Source organism: Lepidochelys kempii, chromosome 4 (genome assembly GCF_965140265.1).
Source record: "Lepidochelys kempii isolate rLepKem1 chromosome 4, rLepKem1.hap2, whole genome shotgun sequence".
In the NCBI taxonomy this organism is placed as follows: Eukaryota; Metazoa; Chordata; order Testudines; family Cheloniidae; genus Lepidochelys; species Lepidochelys kempii.
In genome coordinates this window covers 69140188-69163740 of record NC_133259.1, presented here as the reverse complement: position 1 = coordinate 69163740, position 23553 = coordinate 69140188, and the positions used below count along the sequence as shown (strand labels likewise).

Here is a 23553-nt window from a genome sequence, read left to right as displayed (position 1 = left end):
TTTCACTTTTGTTTCTCCTGCCTGTCCCCCCCGTCTCACAGTTATCTCCAGACTTCTTCTCCTTGTCCAGATTTATTCCGCCCCCAGCACTGAACTTTTTGAAACTTTGCACTTTTAGAGAGAGGTAAAGGATTGACTCTGTGTACACAAATTTGCAGAGGGACAATAGGGTTGAGGTCTGTTATTTCTCACCTCTATATATTTAATTTAATTTTTTATTTTATTTTATTTCAAAACATTTTTGCTGTTAACAAGCATGTTATCTCTGGAGACACAAATCCACAGTTTAAGAACTGCAAAACTGAGTATCTCTGATGGTATCTTCTATACTGAGCACTGAGTCCTATTGGGTAGTTAGAAAGATTAACTTAAATAATCTATATGATTGGGTTCCTAATCCATGAACAATTGGAACTCATTTACAAAACTTTCCTTAAATATGAATATACATGAATATATTGTCCCATACTATGGAATTAGAATTTATAATCCCTATTCCATGATGAGAGATCTTTGAGCTCAAAGATACCTTTATCTTTAGATAAGATTTTTTTTTCCCTCTCAAAAAGCATTTTATCAAAAAAATCCGATTTTTATCCACCCCGAAATAAATGTGGAGGCTCCAGCATGGCATGGGGGAAGCACAGGCCACTGGCTGCATGGAGGTGAGAGATCACCCTGCAGCCATTCCCTGGGACAGGGATTTGGCGGTGGGGCTGCTCCTGATCCTGACACAGCCTAGGGGCCAGGCCTGTCTCAGAAACATCCTGGAGCCCTGCCCGTCTGTTCTAGGCACATCAGGTGTGGGCTGGCAGGCTCAGCCCAGCAGGATCCAAGTGTAAAGGGGTGTGTGTGTGTGTGTGTGTGTGTGGATACAGGTGTGGGGTAAGAGGGTTCTCTCTGGGACTTTCTGGGTGCAGGTTGGCTCAGTGGGGGATCTGGATGCACAGGGACTTGGGAGTGGGGTTTAGGGGCAAGGTGGCTGGGGCTCAGTGGTGGGGGGCTCGGACTGGGTGTGGGGGGCTCAGCAGGGGGAGTCTGGGTGTGGGGGGCTCAGTGGGGGGTCCGGGTGCTGAGGGAGTGAGGTTTGGGGTGTGTGTGGGGGGGAGGTTTGATGGTCCTGTGTAATGGGGGAGTCCCAGCTGCAGTTGCTGCCAAGGGGATGCTGCATCCTGGGCTCTGCCCCGTGCCCCGCATCCCACCCCGCCCCCATTACCTTGTCCCACTATGGGCACTCACTGTTGTGCAGAAAACAGGATGGTTCTCAGCACACACAAGGGGAGCACAAACAGCACTAGGTCCCAGGAGGCGGTGTCCAGCTGCAGTGTCAGCAGGGCTGAGCAGTTCCCTCCTTTAGCGGGGCAGCTCTGTGCTCACAGATATGGGGTGAGAGGGCAGTGGTCTAGGACCCCATGTGCCCCTCCTTTCCTCCGGTTGGAGGGTAATGTCCCCCTCAAACTACGCCCATGGGTGTCCTCAGCCCCCGACTCCCTAGCATAGCTTTCCTTTGTTTCCCTGTCACTTTTTGCAGAGAAGCAAAGAAATCTGCAGGGGGACATTGTTTTCTGTGTGCATGCAGTGGTGCAGAATTTCCCCGGGAGTAAAGAGGTCTTGGATTCATTTTCTGGTCCCATCCTTGGTGCAGTGTGCAAAAAAGCTTTCTTGGCAGTCTTTCCTGGATCTCAGTCTGATTTGTGACGAGCAATGATTCCTAAATCAGTGAGTACAAGAAAGATATGTTTACATCCATGAATGGGAAGCAATCATTGCAAAACTTGCACATCCAAATTTACAGGGTGAGGCTGTTTGGGAAAACGTTAGAGAAATTAGAAGCTGGAGATGCAGAGAAGTTTAAACTTCAGTTTTGAATCCAGCATAGAAATTTGTTGTTCACTATCAACAGTTAGGGTATTTAAGATAGGACAGTTTGCTTAGCAGAGAGAAAAAATCTGGAGCAGAAGCTCTCAAGGAAGACCTAAATAGATTCCCCACCCACAACTAACAATCCTCAAAATGAGCATGCTCAGACAAAATGAACACTTGTGTATGAGAGTTTACAGTTGCTGTATAAAACTTTTTAAATCTACGCTCTGCTCCCAGAGTCTTAAATGCATAGTAGCAATTACAGCAAGGTTCAGGTCCTAAATTCTGTTTATACCCATTTATGTACATCACCACAAATTGTGCCCTGTCCAGAGAAACAGATCTACTCATAACTTGCTAGCTGATGGAAAGGATTTAAAATTGTAGGTTTTTCAAAATCAAAAGTATTTCAGCACAGAAAATTCTTTACCCAGAGGTCAAAATACAGCTTCGGCCATAATTTTTGCACCATGGTAAAGATTTGCATAGATCCAGAATGTCTTCATGTCAGTCATTTCCTGGTAGTGGTCATCTAGAGCCAGTTGTCTCCAGCAACTAGTTTGCTGGTGTTGCATTGGTATCCTCCCGCAATTAAATGTCACACTATATGCTTCCTAGAAATTACTTCTGAGTACATGGAACAGCTTATTGGATGCAATGCAATATTAGGTGTCATTTGCAGATCATATCTAAATGTCCTGTTGTGGGCAGGTTAGTTCAAGCAATATGTTGATAACCAGGTCAACTTTTACTCTAGACCTTGCGTGCTCTCTTTCAGAAGCAAGCCTTGCAGGATGGGACTGTACTTGGAACACAGCATAACCTAAGGGTTATGGTCCCTCACCTTAGGAAAAGGAAAACATCCAGATCTCTGAACTTCACACTTTGTGCAGCACAATCTTCCAAAATCTCAAAATACACATCCTTTTAGTTCACTTTTACAATTCTGTCAGTCCTGTGCTGCAAGAAAACAAGGATGGCCACACAGAATCACACCAGTAGTGCACTGAATTCACTGTTGTCACTGATATTACCAGCTGCTTCAGAGGAAGGTGCAAGAAACACATTAGCGACAATTATGGAGCAGTGTGTCACAGTGGAAGTTTGTTTCTGCATCTTGTTAGTTAGAAGCTGGCTTACGCTCTGAATTATGAATATTTGTATCCCTCCCAAAACCAGTGAGTAAGTGGAGGTCAGAGTTCCTCTGAGGCAATGAAAATTATGTGCCAGACAAAGAAGAATCTGCTGCCTTTCAAGGCAGTCCACATAAAGGAAGAGGTTAAATCATCCTTCACAGGCACAGAAGGCCAGCTTTTTGTACTTGATAGACAGCCAAGGAACCTCTGCTGCATCTGCAGAAAGATAAGTTACTTCTTGAAGCAGAGACTCCTTCATTTGCACCTGGACCACCTATGATTAACAGCCTGGGCTTTAAAAGTGAAGTGTAGTTCAGCAGGGACTCTGTTCTCATTAATATACTTTGGTAATGAGACAGAACTCAACCAGGAAATTTCATTCATTGAGCTAGTCTAATTTTATTTTTCATTTGAAGGGAAACAGTCTATGCCCCAAAGTGCTTACTATCTGTTAAGTCTGTACAGTGCTCAACACTGTGGCCCTGGCCTGTAATTATTACTACTTCTACTAATTAATTAAAATTAAAGTTCTGGTGATCTTCGCTACACTAGTTGCTCCAGTATGGCTGATTAGAGTCATACATCCAATCACCCTAAAAAACCAAATACCCAGCCCAGTGGCTTTTTATACAGGTACATTGGATTCTGTATCTGAGTATCATCAGATGTCAAAATTCATCAGACTAGCCAGATTAGGAAAGCCAGGTGTAGATTTATCTAGTCACCATTATCTCCAAAAGACGGTTTGGAATTAGTTTCTTTATCTATGTATTAACACTGTAGTTGTCATGATGATAAGGTTGTTGTTTTTCTAGCTCCAGAAACCTTTCTGCACAAGGTAAGTTTTTCTTTACATAATTCTTGAGAAATAGTTCTTCCATTATTTGGTTCCAGTCTTACCTACTCCTTTGGGAAGGTTACACAATTGTCATTCCTGCAGCTCTAAAGATATCTCAAGTAAACACACACCATTTGTATCCTGTTCATGCTGTTCCATCCAAAATACCAGTGGCTTAAGCTTTCAAAGTTGCTGTAGGCAAGATGTTAAAATACTGCACTAGTTGGCATATCAGGTAGCTGGGTGACCATTCATAGAGGGAATTAAGGCCCTTCCACGTGCTTCTAATAGTATTGTGGCTAGAGAGTCATCCAAGGAAGACTTGCAAAGTAGGTGTCTGCTTCTCTGTCAAGTTATCACTTGGTAGTAAGGCTACTGAGTTCCTAAGTTAATTCCTTAAATTATGAGACTTTTGCTTTATATGGGAAAACTTCTATCTCTCCTTATTTTTCTAATGTAATAATTACAATTTTGCTTTTTCCTTCCCTCCCAACTTCTATGAATCACATCTGCTACTTGACATTTGTTACAATTTGAGGGGAGAAGCTGTAAACCAGAATGAGAATTTTCGTACTTGATGATTTTCATTCTGTTAGTAGTCTCTCTCCTTGTTTTAGACCACCCTAATAATCTGATAAATGACAGGAATACAATGATAGGAATTCCATAGATGAGAAGCATTACCCATTTGTTATGAATGTGGAGAGAAACTGCAGGAAAAAAAATTCTTTCTGCTCGAAATGTCCTGTAGTCAAAGTTTCTAAACTTGGTAGAGTTTAAGGGGCACTTTTGAGTCTGAAGAGATCTAGAGAAGATCATCTCTTTTTTTTTTTCCTGCCAAACGCATAGCCAACACAGCCCTCTCAAACTATGTGTTTGGCAGGAAAAAGAGATATGTGGACCTCTTCAGACTCAACTCTGTTGTTTTTTTTAATGACTTTTATACAGTGTTTCAATAAATGTTGAAAGAAATTATATCTCAACCAAAGCATATTTTGACTGATGGCAAAATAGTACATGTTCTAAAATATATTCTAGTATTGGTACTGCATGCAAGCCCAACTGCTGTAGATAGCAGTGTAAGTGATTATCCTATGGGCTTCATACAGTTGCATCTAGTTTATTCAAACAACTTAAATTACTGGATGAGGAGAGGAAGACTTCCAGAAAACTACTGGAGTACATTTGTGTCCTAGTCTGGGGGTCTTGGGTATTTGAAATTTCTCTTGCTCTGCTTCTGTGGGGAGAGGAGATGATTTTCACTTTTTGGAGGGGAAGTATCTCAACTGGGAAGAAGATGCCATTTTGATAGTTGTCTAATAAAAGTGGGAAAGGCTTGGAGAGAAGTTGTGCCCCTTTCTCAAATGAATACTCTGAATCTAGTCTGAGACTTTTTTGTCTTGATAACCGGTCAGGTAACTTGAGACAGAGCAATGCAACAATATCCAAAGAAGACTAGCTATGTAAGTTTAACTATGAGACAAACCATTCATATTTCTTCCTTTCTTGTTTAGTAAAACGACCAGCTCAAGGACAAATCTGTGCTTCAGCTGTGCCAGCTCAGAAAATTACCAAACCTGCTGCAAAATATGGAGTGCCTTTAATGATCAAGAAATCTGGCGATGCATCTAAAAAATTTCATGAGAAGAAGCCATTAGCTAAGTTTAGACAGGTGAGGGCACAGGAGTGGTAATAAGGAAGGTATATATTTCCAGAAGTTTTGTTTTCATTAACTAATTTGATTTACCTTACTTAAACTACTTAAAATACTAGTCCACTAATATCCTATTATTGTTGCTTTTCATTTACATCTGTTGTATTGACATACATCTACACAGGAAATAGTTGCATTTAGGTAAACCAATTATATGCCTTGTTTTGTTTTGTTTTTCTTATTTTGTAAGAAGATATTGCTGAGCTGGGAGACTACTATCAGTCTGGTTTGGAATGCTACTTAAGTTGGCTGCAGCTTGAATGGCTTCAGTAACCTCATTTTGTGGCAGTCAGTTTTAGGAATACAGTAATTTTACAACTGAAGTTTGCAGAACCCCTGGAACTATTTTTAATAGTCACTATTCAGAGTATTCTCTGTGACTATTTCTTCATCTGTAAAATGGGGATAATGATACTGATCTCCTTTTGTAAGGCCTTTTGAGATCCATTGATGGAAAAGCACTATATAAGACCTTGGTGGTATTAGATATTTTTTTTTGTTAATCTATTCGATGTTCAGATCTATTTTTTTCTATTAGTAAGTGTACTTGTTCCATATTCAGCACCTTCAAACTTAAATATACAGTGTGATCAGTAGATAAGGATGGCCATACCGGGTCAGACCAAAGGTCCATCTAGCCCAGTATCCTGTCTTCTGACAGTGGCCCATGCCAGGTGCCCCAGAGGGAATGAACAAAACATCGAGTGAGCCATTTCCTGTCGCTCATTCCCAGCTTCTGGCAAACAGATGGCACATCTAAGTGAATTGTCTGTTAATATGCAATACATGCTCCATAATATACTGGACTCTTCAGAGAAAGCAGAAGTTGAACTAGACTGAGGAGGACGGTACCTCTAAATGAGTAGATCCTCTTCTAAAGCAACTGCATTTCTATGGAGGGGTGTAACAAAATCCTGGCAAAACAAAATTAGGTAGCTAGTTATGCTGTCCTTTCAATGGATTATTCTTTAAAAGATTCCGTGTGTTTCGAAGCAGGTACCACTGGACTCTGGTGGACAAAACCAAATTCTGTGTTTAAAATTTTAATGGAATTTGTGATCTTAATAATGGATTTTAAAAGTAGAGGGAGCATGAAAATGTGTTTGGAGAAGAAAACTGGCAATAGGATGTGGAATGGGGCCAGACTGGTACAGATACATCTGACAAAGCCATGCTGTTTGGTCTTCACGTTGTCCTTGAAGGTGGACATTTATAAGTGCTGTTAAATAACCTTATACCAAGACTCAATCTATTCAAGTTTCACTTTAAAATAAAACCACTACACTGTGTATACAAAAGTGAAGAAATTCAAAACAGTGGTGCCTGCAGGAAGTGTAATTCTACCATATTGTCCCTGCTTCTTTCAGTGATTGACTGTGACCTTGTATAAGGTGACAGGCAAAGTATATGTTTTAAATATCTGCCTGACTGAACAGAGGGAGCTAAGGGAACAAGATTATACCACAAAACTATGGCCCTTTTCCAACAAACAGAAGAGTACATGTCTCTAAATACAATAGAATCTGAGTTACGAAGATCTCAGGAATTGAGGTTGTTGGTAATTCTGAAATGTTTGTAACTCTGAAGAAAACATTATGGTTGTTCTTTCAAAAGTTTGCAACTGAACATTGACTTCATACAGCTTTGAAACTGTACTATGCAGAAGAAGAATGCTGCTTTTAACCATCTTAATTTAAATGAAACAAGCACAGAAACAGTTTCCTTACCTTGTCAAATCTTTTTTTAAAACTCTTTATTTTTTAATAGTTTAACACAGTACCGTACTGTGTTTGTGTTTGCTTTTTTTTGTCTCTGCTTCTGCCTGATTGTGTACTTCCGGTTTCAAAGCAGTTTGTGGTTGACCGGTCAGTCTGTAACTCTGTTGTTTGTCACTCTGAGGTTTTACTGAACGTAAATACCAGTTAGCAGTGTTATTACATAAGAATAAAGTATTCACTATAGTTTGAACAAACTCTGTAGTTGGAAATTTCAAGGCCAACTTGTTTTCCCAGTGAGCACTGTGATTGGCATCTCCAGGGACCTTCAACTTGTTAAGAAGGGCATAGAGGATCAGTGTGCATTGATATTCTCAGAGAAGGGAAATTAATAGGAAAGATTAAAATTGAGCTTTCAAAAGTATTTTCTCATTTGTTTTGACTAGATAGAACCCATGGTCAAGAGCAAATGAAGAATTACAACAGAACTTGCCTTAGATCTTAACAGTATCTTTTTTTTTTTTCAGGCAGACTTCTGAATAATAAATGAAGCTGTGTTGTAAAATAGTGTTACATTTTAAATTACTGCTCTCTCACTTCCTGACTTCACTTTCCTATTATTTTGGGATCTAGAAAGTACCATGCACTGAGCTATCTAATTTGTAGTTTTACCTTTTATCTAGGCCCATCCAACTCCAATGAAGAAAATGAATCCAGGAGAAGAAAGGAGGAAAATGTTTGAGGTATAAAGACACCCATCTACCTGTTTTCAAGCTACATCAAAACCAAAACCAGAATAAAACGATTTTTAAAATGCAAAATAAAACCTCCAAACCTTTCCTCCTTATTTCTTTCCTCCAAAGACCCTTTAACTTCTTAATTTTTACCTTTCTGGGTGTGCCTCTGCCATTGGAGTACTAACTACCATGATCTAAATTTGCTAAAAGTAGTGTTCATTAATAAATTCTAAATATATACTTATTTTTCAGGAAGCTGCAAAAAAGAGAAGATTTGAATTACTTGAGAAGGAAAAACGACAAAGAGACCAGGTAGACCTAATACTTTGGCTTTTTTTTCTATTTACAATGATGCTTTAAGTAATAAAATCTTCCCTTGTGTAGTTCGTCATAAAGTACCTCAGAATATATAGTTTAATATTCCCACTGTTCAAACTTTCAGAAGGCTGAGCAGATGAGAAGACTGGAAAAGGAAAGGGTAAAATACGTTTGAATTTTATTTTCAACATTGAAATTGAATTTTTAATAGAAAATTGAATCCTTGAACTTCTATTTCCTTTTATTTTTTGTCTTCTCCAGATGGAACGGATAAACAGAGCCAGGGAACAAGGCTGGAGAAATGTGCTTAGTTCAGGTGGAAGTGGTGAAGTTAAGGTTGGCAGCAGATGCTGAAATATATAGCACAATCTTTTTTCTCCCTTTTATTTATCTTCCATGGCACGTTCTTTTCTCCAGAACAGAAAGATGCCTATCTACATGTGGAGCTACCCCCAGTACTAATCTATGAACCGTCTTAGAGATACTGATTAATGGCCCCCTTCATGTACCCAACTTCTTGGTGTTTGAGTACACTTCTCTGATTTCTAACATGTTCCATCAAATTTTTTCATCTTCCTTCATTCTGCCAATAATTTCATCCTTCATACACCACATTTGTTTCCTTCCTTCTCCCATTCCTCCCTCTTGTCCTTTTTCTATACTGAACCTGTGCGTGGAACAACCTTCTTCTCCTCATTCAAATGCCTCACAATTTTCTGTCTAGGTATTTTTATGGCCCCCAACAATGTAGCATCTGAGCTCCTCCCCTATGAGAGATTTTGAGTTGTTCCTTTCTGCTTTTCGAGTCCATAGAAAAAATAGCTTGCCTAATTTATCAGTAGCAAGTGTTTGTGTGAATAACTTGCTGAGAGAAAGTTGCGGTTGAAGAGAAGTTTTGCATTAATTCTGAAAGAGGTAAGGTCTGTTGTATTAATTTAGATGGAATATAAGGAATTAAAGATGCTAAATAAATTCAGTTACTGTTTAACATTGAACAGAGTTTGGGGTTTGGTATGCAGAGGCTGTAGCTTGCTTCCTATTATGGCAAATACAGTATTAAAAATTCTTTTAACTTTTTATTAAAGATATAGAAAAGAGAGAAAAAGTAAAGCATTTGAAATGTCAAGTATTTAGTAGGCCTTTTATTTTAATTTTTTGATACTGGAGTTTTAGAAGTTTTGTTTGGGGGTTTTTGGTATAAAAGAGAAGAAGTTGGTTGAGATGAACTGGAGCTGCTGTTGTTGCTGTGGTTAAAATAAAACAAAATCAGACATTAGGTGATGATTAGGAGCTGGTAGAGTGGCCACGTTGTTGGGATTTTTTTATTTTTTTTGCCTGGTTTGCTTAGGACACTTTTTTGGAGTAGGATGAAGGTTTGGGGTTTTAGGAAATGATGGAGGAGGCAGCCATGATGCTTGCGTTAGCACCTGGTATTTTATTTATTTATTTATTTTACTTTTTTAAAAAAGAGGTGATGGTGGAATAGCTCATTTCCTCATTATTTTGTCAATTAATTAGGGTAAGTTTTTGATGCACTAATTTTAGTTGATTAATTTTTGGAAAGTTCTTCACTCTTGCAAGAGTGACTTATGTAGGCTAGATCTGGAGAAAGTTCTGTTTTTGAATGCTTGTGGGCTCTCCTACTGAGTGATAGTTACCTGAGAACATTATTGTTGTGGGAAGCCAGACACATACTGTGACTGTGTGTCTCAGTGCATAGATCAAAGTAGTGGAGAGGTGTTCATGGTAACTTATATTGCTAAACAAATGAAGGGATGTATTTTCTACTAGTTATAGCTTGTTCAGGACACGGAGGCTTCACTACTAGATATGAGACACATGTGGATCACAGTGATCAGGTTTTATGTGTTTTTGCTTTTTACAGAACAAGAATGTGAGGAAACTGCACGGGCACATCTGTGTCCCACATGACTGTTTACTCACTCTACGCAAACATACAAGGCCTAGCTATATAGATGCTGGTACTCTCATTGCTGATCTCTTTCCAACCTAAAAAACCTAAAAAAGGGTGAGCACCGCTAGAGGGCTTACAAACTATTTAAAGAAATACTGCTGTTTTCCTTTACACTACATATTCCTCCCCCCTTAAATGTAAAAGGACATAAAGTTACAAATCAAATATCCTTAAAATACTGTTAAATATACAGACATGCTACAAAATATGTCTGAGAGGTGGTCTACAACCTCTCATGGACATTATATCAGTGTCTGGACTTGGTGGTGTAACTGAATCGGAAACATCTTCCTGCTTTGTCACCTGTAGTAGAAACAGGGACATGAGCCTCACTGGTAGCATCACAAGTCACGGTCTACAGTTGTATTGTAGGCTTGGTGCTTGCAATCAGCATCACTGGTGTAGGACATCCTGAAAGCTGGTTGACGTGTTTGGTGGCACTTCTATCCAATAAGACAGTCTGTGATGTAATCACTCTGGGTTTCAGTGAATTATCTGAGTAGTCTCTTCATAAGACACTTTTCCACATGAAAACCTTGCATCTGGGTGTGCACAATTTGGCTTTTGATCATTGTTTCTTAAGAACCTCTCTCTGTAGATTGAGTTTAATGAATCCAGATGAAACCTCAGATGATATTCTACAATGCTGGTATCTGATTTGTAGTAGCATGCATTTCCTTTCTAGAAGCCAAGAGAAGATTTGCAGTTGTATGTTGTAAACTGGTACAGTATTATCCAGAGCCATCGCATGTATCACTTGCTTGAGTATTTGGATAAACCAAAAATGTGAATTGAAGTAATCCCTTTACATGTGCTAATTGTGAGGTGCTTCTTTCACTGTCTTCAGTTTCCATTTGTTGTAGGTAGGGTTGGGGCAATGTCTTACCACCAGCTAGGGATGCAAATGTGTGGGTAGTTTGAAGTAATCACAGCTACCGACTATCCTGTTTTTCTTCATTACTGGCACTACAGAGGTGCTCCATTAACTCCTTACTCTTGGATAAAATTCTAGAGAGCTATAAGTGCTGTAGTTCTGCTTCTACTTTTGGCTGTATCACAAAAGGTACTGGCTGTGCTTTGAAAAATTTAGAAATTACTCCCTTTTAAAAGCTTTGTTTTTGTTTTCTTATGTTTTAAAGTTCTGAAACCATCCTGAAGGATATCAGCTGCCTTCTCCAAAAGTTCAGCTGATTTTTGATTTGTGCTGGAGTCTGGTTGGTTGAACATGCAAGAATGTTATGCTTTGCTAGTCTAGCTAAATCTCAGCCATTCTCTGCCAAATAGTACATGATCCCCTCTTTATATCATTGAGGTTCACATAAGTTACAGTAGCTTTTCTTTAATAACAGCCAAGGCTGGCCTTTGGAGTGGGCTGTATGGGCCCCTGCCCAGGGCAGCCTGCCCAAGGGGGTGCTGTGCGCAGGGTTTGGATTCCCACCTGACCTGCTGCCAAGAGGCCAGCTGGACTGACGGAGGCAGCAGGGTAGGCAGGCAAGCAGCAGTGTGAGGGAGGGGGAAAGAGACCCGAGCTGCAGGGCGCAGTTGGACGACCAGCCGTCAGAGCTAGGTGACTCCTCGGAAGTAGCAGTGCCCCTCCTCCGCCCTGCTCCACGTGTGCAACTGCTGCTGTTCCTGTCCTCCCACCCCCGTGTTCCTCCCTGGAGTTGTCCCGGGCCACTGCAGACTGGGAGCGTCCTCCTGTCTGCTCTGCGGGGGGAGGTGCGGCTGATGGCGGGGTCTCCCCCTCCATCCCACCCGTGTACCCAATTTCCTCTAAATTGGGATGATAGGACAGGGGGAATCTGTGTGTGCTGCTGCCTCTCTAGGCCTGGAGCTGCTGGCAGATGGTTGTCTGAACGTGTGTGCCTGAGTGAGTGAGTGCGCTTTCTCTTTAAGAAATCACTCATGGTCAGGAGCCTGAAATACACACTTCCCCTCAACACAGGCACACACACATTCCCCTCAACACCTTCCCCCCAATACACACACCAGGGCTCCCTGCATCCAAGTCACTTCCCCACTTGGGCTGTGCTGAGGCATCAGGAGCTGCTGCTTTCCTGCCCTCCCCTTACACAGCCTGCAGGGAAAGTGACCTGGATGCAGGAAGCCCTGACATTGCTCCTTGCTCCTCCTCCCCCTCACAGCCCCCTAGGCCCCCGTGGGGCAGAGGAGCAGCAGTCCAATGGGGGAGTGAGCAGCAATGCCAGCTGCTTTGTGCATCCAGGTCAGTTTCCCCATGTGGATGCAGGAGGAGGATGCAAGGTTAGGGGCAAAGGGGGCACAGTGCAGGGGTTAGGGGCACAAGAGGGGGGCAGGTGTTGGGATGCGTGAGGTGAAGGGGGCATGCACAGTGCAGGGCTTAGGGGCAGGGGTTGGGGTGAGGAGGCGTGCACAGGTTAGGGGCTTAGGAGGGAGGTGCAGGGGGTAGGAGGGTAGGAATTGGGGCACAAGAGGAGTGCAGGGGTTGGGGTGAAGGGGGCACAGTGCAGGGGTTGGATGCACAGGAGGGGGCAGAGGTTGGGAGTGAAGGGGGTCTAGGGATTAGGGATGGAAGAGGTGGAGGAGGCATTTGGGGCGAAGGGGGCACAGTGCAGGGATTAGGTGGGAAGGGAGGGTGAGGAGCCCATGGGGGGGCCACGGGCAATGGGGGCAGGGGTGTCACCCTCACAGGGACCAGGGGCACCAAAATGCAAGTTTGCCCAGGGTGCCATTTTCCCTAAGGCCAGCCCTGATAACAGCCAGTTGAGCAGGATTTCCACTGTGTATGGCTTTTACTAGCACTGAGGTTTTCTGCAACTTCAGTTGTTTAAGTAGTCTGTGATAATGCTGTGAAATTGCAGAAACTGCAAATCTCTGACCAATCTTCATTTTAAGTCTTTCTCCATCCACTTGTAATTAAATCCAAATAACACTTTTTGGTTTTTGCGTACTGCAAATATACATCCTACTCATGATTTGTGGACACCCCAGCACTGCAATTTGGAATATTTTCACTAGCAGTGTACAGCAGAAGTTGCACATGTGCTCTTCATGCTCTTGTGCTCCCTCCCCCCTCTGCAACATAAAGAACATGGTGACCCACTTAGTTCCTTCAGACCACCTTAAGTAGAACAGTTGAAACAACCCTAATGTCACTTGGTTACTTTATTCTGGTCTGTACTGGAAAGTAGGTCGACATAGCTATGATGCCCAGGGGTATGAAATTCACACTTCTGAGTGCTGAAGCTATGCTAACCTGTCCGTTCCCTACCCCTTCCACCCCCCCCAAAAATAGATGCAACTAGGTTGATGGAAGAATTACCCCCAAAAGGAGAAAAAAAATTAAAAAGGCTCCTGAGGCAATCCTGGTAATTATAGGCTAGTAAGCCTAACTTTAGGACCCAGCAAATTGTTGAAGCTATAATAGAGAATAAAATTTTCAGGCACATAGATAAACGTGATGTTTGGAAAGAGTCAGCATGACTTTTGTAAACAGAAATTACGTCTTATTAATCTGTTAGAATTCTTTGAGGACGTCAATAAGCATTTGGACAAGGTTGATCCAGTGGATATAGTGTGCATGGATTTTTAGAAAGCCTTTGACAAGGTCCCTCACCAAAGGCTCTTAAGCAAACTAAGCAATCATAGGATAACGGTTACTTGTTGAAAGCTAAGAAACAAAGGGTAGGAATAAATGATCAGTTTTCACAATGGGAAGAGGTAACTAACAAGGTCCCTATGGCAGGGACCCTATCAGCCCCGAACTGGTGCAGCAGGTGTTAACTGTTCTGTCTTGTCCGAGGAGACCACACCCCATCGACTCTGCTGGGTATGCTCCAGCTGGAAGCAGGATATAAAAGCCAGCAGAGCAGCTCAGTTTGGGCTGAGCACCCCGGGGTGATGGCCCAGCTCACCAGTGTTACTGACTCTGGCGCTAGGCCACACTGCTCCAAGAGCAAGGGATGTATTATTGACTTGGGCCACTAGTAAGCACTTTCCCGAGACCAGGGGCTGTGTTATTGACTCCAACCATGAGGCTGCACTGCCCTGATTGCGAGGGTCATCTGACTAAGGCCACGCAGCCCCGAGACTGAGGGGAACCCTACAGATGCAACCGCGGGGCTGTAGGGTGACGGGTGTATCAGCCCTGCGACAACTGGTCGAGAATGCGAGCAGCGATCGGGACCTGCTACAAGGACCCAAACCAGACCAATGGAAGCCAAGCAACATCTGAAATGGCTATTAGAAAACCAGTAGCAGAAGGCTGCGCAGCAGCAGCAGACACAGCTGCTTCAGCAGCTCACCTCCCAGCAACAGTTTCTGATGGCGCAGGAACAGCAGCACCAGCTCATGCGGGAGTTAGCCACCCAACAACAGGCGCAGCAGGAACGTCTAGTCCCATGAATGGCATGGCTGTTGTGGACCTCCCCAAACCCTTTCCCTAGCGCGGCAGGAGCAGACTGGGCGGTCTGATGGAAATACCGATATGCCAGACAAAGATGGGGCCCAGTGACGATCCAGAAGTGTTCCTCATGACACTGCCACCCAGTGGCTACCCAAGCACTGGACCCCTACCTGACTGGCCCAGCACTGACTGCATACAGGAACCTCAAGCTGCAGGAGGCATTAGAATACTTAAGGGTCAAGGTAGCCATCCTGGACCAAACAGACGTCAACGCCGAAACATACCACCAGCGACTCCGCTGTGAGCGGTACCCACCACGGGTCAGACCCAGAGTGGTGGCACAGCGACTCCATGTTGGCAGTGGCTGGAACCGGAACATTGGACTGGGCTCCAAGTGGCCGAAGCTGTGGCCCGGAACAGTTTATCCAGATCTTGCCTGCTGGGGGTGGAAGTAGTGGGTGCAACAGTGTCACCCGACGACCCTCGCTGGCAGAAGACTACATGGCTGCTGAGGGATCGGAGTGATTGGCCCATAAACGGGGGAGCCCAGGAGATCAAGACTGACCGGCAGGCTGGGGACCCCGCAAGACTGAAGCGGGGAATCCTCACCTTTATTCCAGGTCGCCGGTGCCGACAAGGATGCTCAGCACAAGGGACCCAATTGGGGCAACCCCTGCCTGGGAAGAGAGGACCCACCAGGTGGACGGAGCACACCCCAGGCCACTCTACCTACAGGGAGGAATCGTGTCCGATATTGCAAGTGTGGACAAGGGGGGCATTTCTGTAGAGAATGCCCTACATGGATTGTAACTAAAAGCATGAATGGGTAGTCGGTCATGGTGCCTGGAAGAGGGACCCAGGTAAGATCTTGATTTGTTCGGGTGAACGGGTTGCTAACAACGGCCCTGGTTGATTCAGGGTGCAGCCAAAAGCTCATTCGGACCAGCCTGGTGAAGATCACAGGCTCGGCCAGAGCACCCATACATCTTCAGGACATCCACAGAGATGTGAGACCATACCCGACCACCCAGGGAGTGACTTGAGGCCGTTCATCAGGAAGGCCTATGCTTGGTTGGGGTGGCCCCAAAGCTAGCCTACCTGGTGATCTTAAGGCGTGAATGGCAGGGCTTCACTGAGCTCCTGCATGGGTGGAGGGTACACCCTTCAGGAGTTAGCGGGGCATGCCCCGCATGGGGGGCATTGTTGGGTCTGGACAACCCCAAAGAAGGACCCTCGGGGAACCTTGGGACACCAGAGACCAACCTCCCCCCACCTGAAGCCCCACACAGGGAAGGGGAAGGGTGGCTAGACATTGACAGGGACCTCCTAGAAGAACAAAGGGAAGACCCAACCCTCAACCAGTCCTGGGAACAAGCGACAGGCCCTACCCAGGAGGAGGGCTAACTCCAGTGCTTTCCCCAAGGATCCCAGTTTGAGATCCACCACAGTCTTCTCTACTGGCTGGTCCAAGACCTGCAGATAAAGGAAGTCCTGTGCCAACTGCTGGTCCCACGGTTGTTCTAGCGAGACTTGCTGCGCCTGGCCCATTCTGTGCCTTGGGCTGGGCATCTGGGGAAGGAGAAAATGCTTCAGAGGGTGGCCCGAAGATTTTTATGGCCTGGTATACACCAAGAAGTGCGGGACTACTGCCCTGAGTGCCAAAAGGCTGGCCCAAAGGTACCGAGGGCCACCATGGTGCCCTTACCTGTGGTCAGAATCCCTTCAACCATATTGGCCTAGACTTGGTAGGGTCTGTGGAAAAGAGCAGCACAGGTATATTCTTGTTGTAGTGACTACGCAAAGCGGTACCCCGAGGCTGTCCCTTTGCGGTGCACCACAGCTCCCGCTATTGCTAACGAATTCATGCAGTTCTTCACCAGAGTTGAGCTACCACATGAGATACTAACAGGCTGGGGAACTAATGTAACATCAAGGTTGATGGCTACCCCGCCTGCTAAATATCTATGCCCTCAAAACCTCAGTCTGCCACCCCCAGATGGGTGGGTTAGGGGAGCGATTTAACGGGACCCTGAAATCAATGCTGAGGAAGTTCATGGAGGATTATCCGCGGCCCTGGGATAAGTTGCTGCAAGCACTACTCTTTACCGTACGAGAGGTCCCACAGGTGTCCACTGGTTTTTCCCCCTTTGAACTTCTCTATGGAAGACAGCCCCGGGGAATCCTGGATCTACTGAGGGAGATCTGGGAGGAACAGGAAACCCAGGTCAGAGGATCTGTCCAGTACATACTACGGTTGCGGAAGGATCTAGGTACTTTGGCTTAGGAGAATCTATTGCGAGCCCGACATGCTCAGGAGAACCAGTACAACAGAGGGACAAAGATGAGGACCTTTGATCCCAGAGACCGGGTCCTGTTGTTAGTTACTACTCTCCTCAGAATCTAAGCTTCTGGCTAAGTGGCATGGCCCCTTTGAAGTAACCAGACTGGTAGGGCCTGTCGACTACGAGATACAGCTACTGGGACGCTGGAGAAACATGCGGGCCTACCATGTGAATCTCCTCAAGTCCTGGAAGGAACGGGAAGGCCTGATGATTACCCTGTACCCCCCGGAACCTGAGCTGGGGCCACTGGCTGATGAACCAACTGAACTGAGGCCAGTAGCAATTGGCCAGGAGCTCAATGTCGAACAGTAGAAGCAGGTACAATGGCTAGTATCAGCCTTCCCCATTGTCCTGACAGCCTGGCCAGGGAGGACGAATGTGAAGAGCAATCACGTTGCCACTATCCCTGGCCAGAAGGTGAGAGAGAACCACCGTCCACTCTGCAAGAAGAAGTGGGGGGTTGTGCAGAAGGAAGTAGAAATGATGCGAGCTCTAGGAGTGGTTGAGGAGTCCAGAAGTGAGCGGCGGAGCCCCATAGTCCTGGTCCCTAAGCCTGACAGAGCGGTCGGATTCTGCATTGACTTCAGGAGGGTGAATGCTGTCTCTTGGTTTGATACATACCCCATGCCAAGGGAGGATGAACTGCTCAAGTGGCTGGGCAACGCAAAATTGATCTCTGTTAGACCTAACCAAGGGATACTGTCAAATCCTTCTGACACCAGCCTCCCGAGAGAAGATGGCTTTTCCTATGCCTTTTGGCCTATATCAGTTCACCAAGATGCCTTTTGGCTTGCATGGGGGTGTAGCCAGCTACCAATGGCTTATGAACCAAATACTGATTTCCCCCATAATTCATACGGTGCTGCATACATTCACAATGTTGTCTCTAGCGCAGGCTAGAAGGAACAACTCCAACACCTCACCAGCGTGCTGCGGGCCCTGTGGGATGTGGGCCTCGCCGCAAACCCAGCCAATTGTCACTTATGACAGCGGGAGGTGATGTGCCTGGGCTACACTGTGGGTAAGGGAAAGCTACGTCCCTTAATAGACAAGGTGCAGGCCTTGTGTGACTCCCCACTCCCATGACAGAGACAAGTGTGGCAATTCTTGGGGCTGGCTGCATACTACCTCTGTTTTGTACCTAACTTCTCCATGCTTGCCATCTCACTGACAGACTTGACAAAAAATTCCCAACCTCGGAAAGTCCAACGGTCAGAGGACTGTCAGGTCACTGTCCAGACCCTATGAGAACAGTTGACCTGAGAGCCGGTGTTTTCTACGCTGGCCTTCACAAAACCTTTCTTCCTCCAAGTGGATGCTTTGGAGGTAGGACTGGGAGTGGTGCTGTCACAAGAACCAGAGGGGGAGGAGCATGCAATCTTCTACCTCAGCCGCAAGTTGTTCTCCTGAGAGACCTGCTACTCCATGATAGAACGAGAGGCCCTTGCTGTTCAGTGGGTTGTCGATGCCTTAAGGTGTTACATTTTAGGGAACCCCTATCTCTTGGTCACTGATCCTCTGATGAATCCATAGTATGAAGGATACCAATGCATGAATCATGTGCTGATACCTCTCCCTCCAACCTTATGCCTTCCACGTGCTGCACCAGCCAGGGACGGCCCATGCGAACACAGACGACTTCTCCTGGGCGGAAGGAGAAGAAGGGGAAGGAAGACAGTCCCCAGACACCACCTTAAGAGGTGAGAGGGGATGTGATGGGGTGTATCAGCCCTGCACTGGTGCAGCAGGGGTTAACCCTTCTCTCTTAGCTAAGGAGGCCACGCCCCCTTGGCTCTGCTGGCCATGCTCCAGTTGGAAGCAGGATATAAAAGCCAGCAGAGCATCTCAGTCTGGGCTGACTGCTGGAGAGGAAGGAGGTGTGCTGCTGACTTCCAGCGGAGGACTGCCTACACTCCAGGACGCAGAGGCCAGCCAGACTGAGACGGATCCCCCCACACACTCTCGGGATGTCGCAGAAAGGGGAAGAGACAGTGGAGGCCCAGAGACCGCAAACTACAGAGAATCGGTTAGGAAGCCACCAAGGGAAACTTTGTGGGGAAGCTGTTGTAGAACCATAGACAGGCTGTGTGTTTCAGTAGGGTCCTTGCCGAGCTGGTGATGGGCAACGCCGCCACCAACAGGGCCCTGGGTTGGGACCTTGTGGAGAGGGCGGGCCTAGGTCCCCCTATCCTGGCCACCGCCCACCCCAGGGTGGTGGCCTAGCTCAACAGTATTACTGGCTCTGGCCACTAGACCGCACTGCCCTGAGAGCAGGGGCCATATTATTGACTCTGGCTGCTAGGCTGCACTGCCCTGATCACAAGGGTCATCTGACTAAGGCCACAGGACCACACAGCCCTCAGACCGAGGGCAATCCTACAGATGAAACCGCCGGACTGTAAAGCACCCCACCCCTACCCCCAAAAGGGGGATGGGTGTATTAGCCCTGCTACAGTCCACCAAAGATCTGAGGTGGGACCAGTGCTCTTCAACATATTCATAAATCATCTGGAAAAAGGGGTGAACAGTGAGGTGGCAAAATTTGCAGATGATACAAAATCACTAAATATAGTTAAGTCCAAAGCTAACTGTGAAAAGTTACAAAGGGATCCCACAAAACTGGGTGACAAAATGGCAGATGAAATTCCATGTTGTGAAGTGCAAATTAATGTACTCTGGAAAACATAATCCAAACTATATGTCCAAAATGATGGGGTCTGAAATAGTTCTTTCCACTCAAACAGGAGATCTTGAAGTCCCTATGGATAGTTAACTGAAAACATCTGCTTAATGTGCAGCAGCAGGCAAAAAAGCTAGCAATTTTAGGAGCCATTAAGAAAGGGGCAGATAGGAAAAGAGAAAATTATCATAATGCCATTATACAAATCCATGATCCAATTACACCTGCAGTAGTGCATGCAGTTCTGGATGCTTGGTGTCAAAAATATATATTCGAATTTGAAAAAGGCTCAGAGAAGGGCAACAAGAATGATTAGAAGTATGGAACAGCTTCCATATGAAGAGAGATTAGAAAGACAGGGACTGTTCAACTTGGATGTGATAGATGCCTCTAAAATTATGAATAGTATAAAAGTGAATAGTAAAGTGTTATCTAACTCTTAACGTAGTAAAAGAACTAGAGGTCACCTGATGAAATTAATAGGTGGCAGGTTTAAAACAAACAAAAGGTAATAGGACTTCACACTACACACAGTCTGTGGACTCATTGCCAGGGAATGTTGTGAAGGCCAAAACTATAATGGGGTTAAAAAAAGCATTCAATAAGTTCATGGAGGATAGGTCCCATCAATGGCTATTAGCCAACATGGTCAGGGATTCAACGCCATGCTATAAATATCCCTAAACCTCCAAAAGCCAGAAGTTGGGACGGGATGACAGTGGATGGATCACGTGAAGTTGTTCTGTTCTGTTCATTCCCTCTGAAAGATTTGGCAGCAGCCATTATCAAAAGACAGGATACTGGGCTGGATGGATCATTGGTCTGACCCACTGTGGTGTTATGTTTTTATGTTCTAAAGGCGTAACTGACGGCACTCAGTGCCTGAGCTTGAGTGCCACATCTACAAAGAGACTGGAAAGATAACTATGCTAAGCCTATGACATGGTAGTTACTATCACTGGCTGTGTTGGCAGTGGTACATCAATCACTGTCTGTTCCAGCACCATCTTGCTTGGAATCTTTGCTTTTGGCGTTGTCAGTTTCATCTTCAGTAGCACTTTCAAAGCAATTAGAGGAGGCTCCAGATCCCTCAGCACAGATACCCTTAAAGAGGGGTTTCACAGCTCTGAAAGGATTGTTCGTCTTTTTTGGATCTTAAGATCACCTCAGAGTATGCGTTTCCATTATAAGAGACTTCTCCTATTTCTGTGCCACCAAAATCTCTTTGAGAAAGATCTCAGGTACCTGTACTGAAAGTTTATCTCCAGCAATGTGACGGCGAGAATGAGAACAGAAGCCTTACCCAGATATTCAAATCTCCAATTGTTACCCGATCAATGGAGGGGCTTTTGTCTTCTGAGTCCAGCTCCTCCTTGGAGTCCATCAGGAGTCCTTCACGTAAGAAGAAACCAGGTCAGCAAACAAATAAAATAAAACCAGACAAGACAGTATAAATGAACCTCATTATTCTTGGTTTCCTCTGAAATGAGTGAATGTCTTATCCATTTGGTCTACAGATTTGGCCGTTTTGGCCACCATGACCTCAATATGCACAGTATTCAGGACAAGTTTTCCCCCTAGTGTGTGGGGAATCATTTTTAAATCACTTACTCCAAGTGTCTCATAATTCTCATAATTTGGTTATGGAAACAGAAGAACATCAAAACTCTAGTGGTGAGAAAACTCTGGTTCTTCAAGAAGATTCATCTGGAGTTCCACATGTTTCTCCTCCTTCACCTGATTGATGCTGTTTCATCTTCTGTACTTATGGCAATGGACGATTTAAAAACCTTTCAAAAAGTATTGAAACATATACCACACATGCTGCGAATCCCATTGAAAATGGTACAGGAGAAGACATATAAACTGTTTTTTTATATATATATTTTACAACTGGCATATAACAGTAGAGTTGCTCTTCCTACAGATGCAGGAATTTTGGGATTTTTGCAGGAATTTTGGCAAAGACTTTTGGGGTACTGCTGGCTTGGTTGCAACTACTTCAGAACATGCTGTTGGTAGAAATCAACTGCCCACCATAGGTTTTGAGTATTTTTACACTCATCTGACTCCATCTTCACTTGTCTGTGTTGCCAAAGAAAAACTGAAACAAATAGGAAAGTGAACTCCTGAAGAAAGAGAGAACCAGTGAGACTAGATATCTTTGGAAGAAAAAGTTGTTAAGTCTGTCCCCCTTCAATGGGGCAGTCTGCTAATTTTAGGAAAAAACTGCCCTTTGATCTAGCCTTATCCCTAAATTCTATGTGTGAAGGTTTACTAATTGTTGAAACCTTTCAGGCTGCACTGGATGCAGCTGATACCAATGTCCATTCAGTGGCTACAGCTATTGTTCTGAGATGTGCATCATGGTTGTCAGCATCAGAGTTGCTTACCTAAGGAAGTTCAGTCAGTTACTGAAGATTATCGATTTGATAGACAAAATCTGTTCAGTGCTAAAATGGATGAGTCTCTTTATTCATTGAAAGACTCAATGTTCATTCAGATCACTATGGAGATATACACCCACTTTTAAAAGGAAGCAATTTCTTCCTCCTCTTTCTTTCTCCAGATATAAGATCACTGCATATTCCTTATATTTGTATCAACAGAGCTCTTCTGACCAATGCAAGAACATATTAGGATATCCAAGAAGACTGTCAGCTCCATCATGCTCTTTGGTAATATTCCAATCAGGATAGACACAGCGGCATCAGATTTGATATGATGGTTGAGGGTCTTGGAGGGAGACAGTGGAGAGATACAGAGAGAGAGGTGATGTGTTCAAAATGATGGGCTAGGAAAATGGTCTTTCGAATGATATTCTGAATGGATATAGAGGGGCAAGATTGCATTTGTCAAAAACAAAGTAAAGGTAGTTGCTGTAGTCCAAACATGAGATTAGAGGTGGGATGAGCATTTTAGTTGTGAAGATGGATAGGAAAGGCTATATTTTAGAGATGTAATGCAGAAAGAATCGGAAAGATTTAGACACAGCCTAGGTGAGAGGACCTAAAGAGTTTTTTGTGTCAAAGATACAGCACAGGTGATAGGCAAGAACAGGGGTGGGCAAACTTTTTTTGTCCGAGGGCCAGATCGGGGTGCGAAACTGTATGGAGGGCTGGGTAGGGAAGGCTGTGCCCCCCAAACAGCTTGGCCCCTGCCCCCTATTCACCCCCTCCTACTTCCCACCCCCGACTATCCTCCTCAGAACCCCCGCCCCGGGATCCCACCCCCTATCCACACCCCTGCCCCCAACAGTCCCACTGGGACTCAGCTGACTGCCCCAGAACCTCCTCGCCACCCAACCCCCTCTCACTGCTGCAGTCTGCCACTGCCCCCTTACCATGCCGCTCAGAGTGGCAGGAGCTCGCAGCCCTGTTGTCTACGCGGCCGCATGGCTGTGGGGGAGGAGGAACAGCGGGGGAGGGGCCGTGGACTAGCCTCCTGGGCCAGGAGCTCAGGGGCCGGGCAGGATGGTCCCGCAGGCCTGCCGTGGCCTATGATCCATAGTTTCCCCACCTCTCGGCAAGAAGGTGGTGGTGGTGGTGTCCGCAGTGATTGAAAAAGGAGTTAGTGGGGAAGCCTTGGAGGGGGAGGGGAGATTAGCAGCTCTATTTAAGTCATGTTGAGTTTGAGCTGATTGCTAGACATTAACAAGATTTTGGATTAATTTAGATTTTAATTTGTCCAGGAGACAGTTCTAGAGTAGAGAGAGTGATCCATAGAGAGGATAGTTGGAATTTTTGTTCGCAGATGAGATTGCCAAGAGATAAGGTGTAAATGGAGGAGAAAAGGGAACCGAGGAGAGAGCCTTGTTGAACCACCCCCCTTCTCCCCTCTTCCTCCTCTTT

General features: G+C 45.0%; 1 protein-coding gene across 26 annotated transcripts in view; it reads left to right on the top strand.

Annotated features, from left to right (window-relative positions):
• The window catches only part of NEK1 (NIMA related kinase 1), a 189364-nt gene that overhangs the window by 75220 nt on the left and 90591 nt on the right, over positions 1-23553 (top strand). For 25 of the 26 annotated variants that reach the window (XR_012158623.1, XR_012158624.1, XR_012158622.1 and 22 more), the window contains 5 exons: positions 5352-5509; positions 7950-8009; positions 8256-8315; positions 8446-8481; positions 8583-8657. Coding sequence is in view for 22 of the 26 variants with exons in the window: in XM_073341591.1 (XP_073197692.1) it covers positions 5352-5509; positions 7950-8009; positions 8256-8315; positions 8446-8481; positions 8583-8657 (389 nt within the window). In the remaining 4 variants the exon portion in view is untranslated. The remainder of the gene's footprint in view (positions 1-5351; positions 5510-7949; positions 8010-8255; positions 8316-8445; positions 8482-8582; positions 8658-23553) is intronic. The other variant, XM_073341593.1, reaches the window with a different exon arrangement.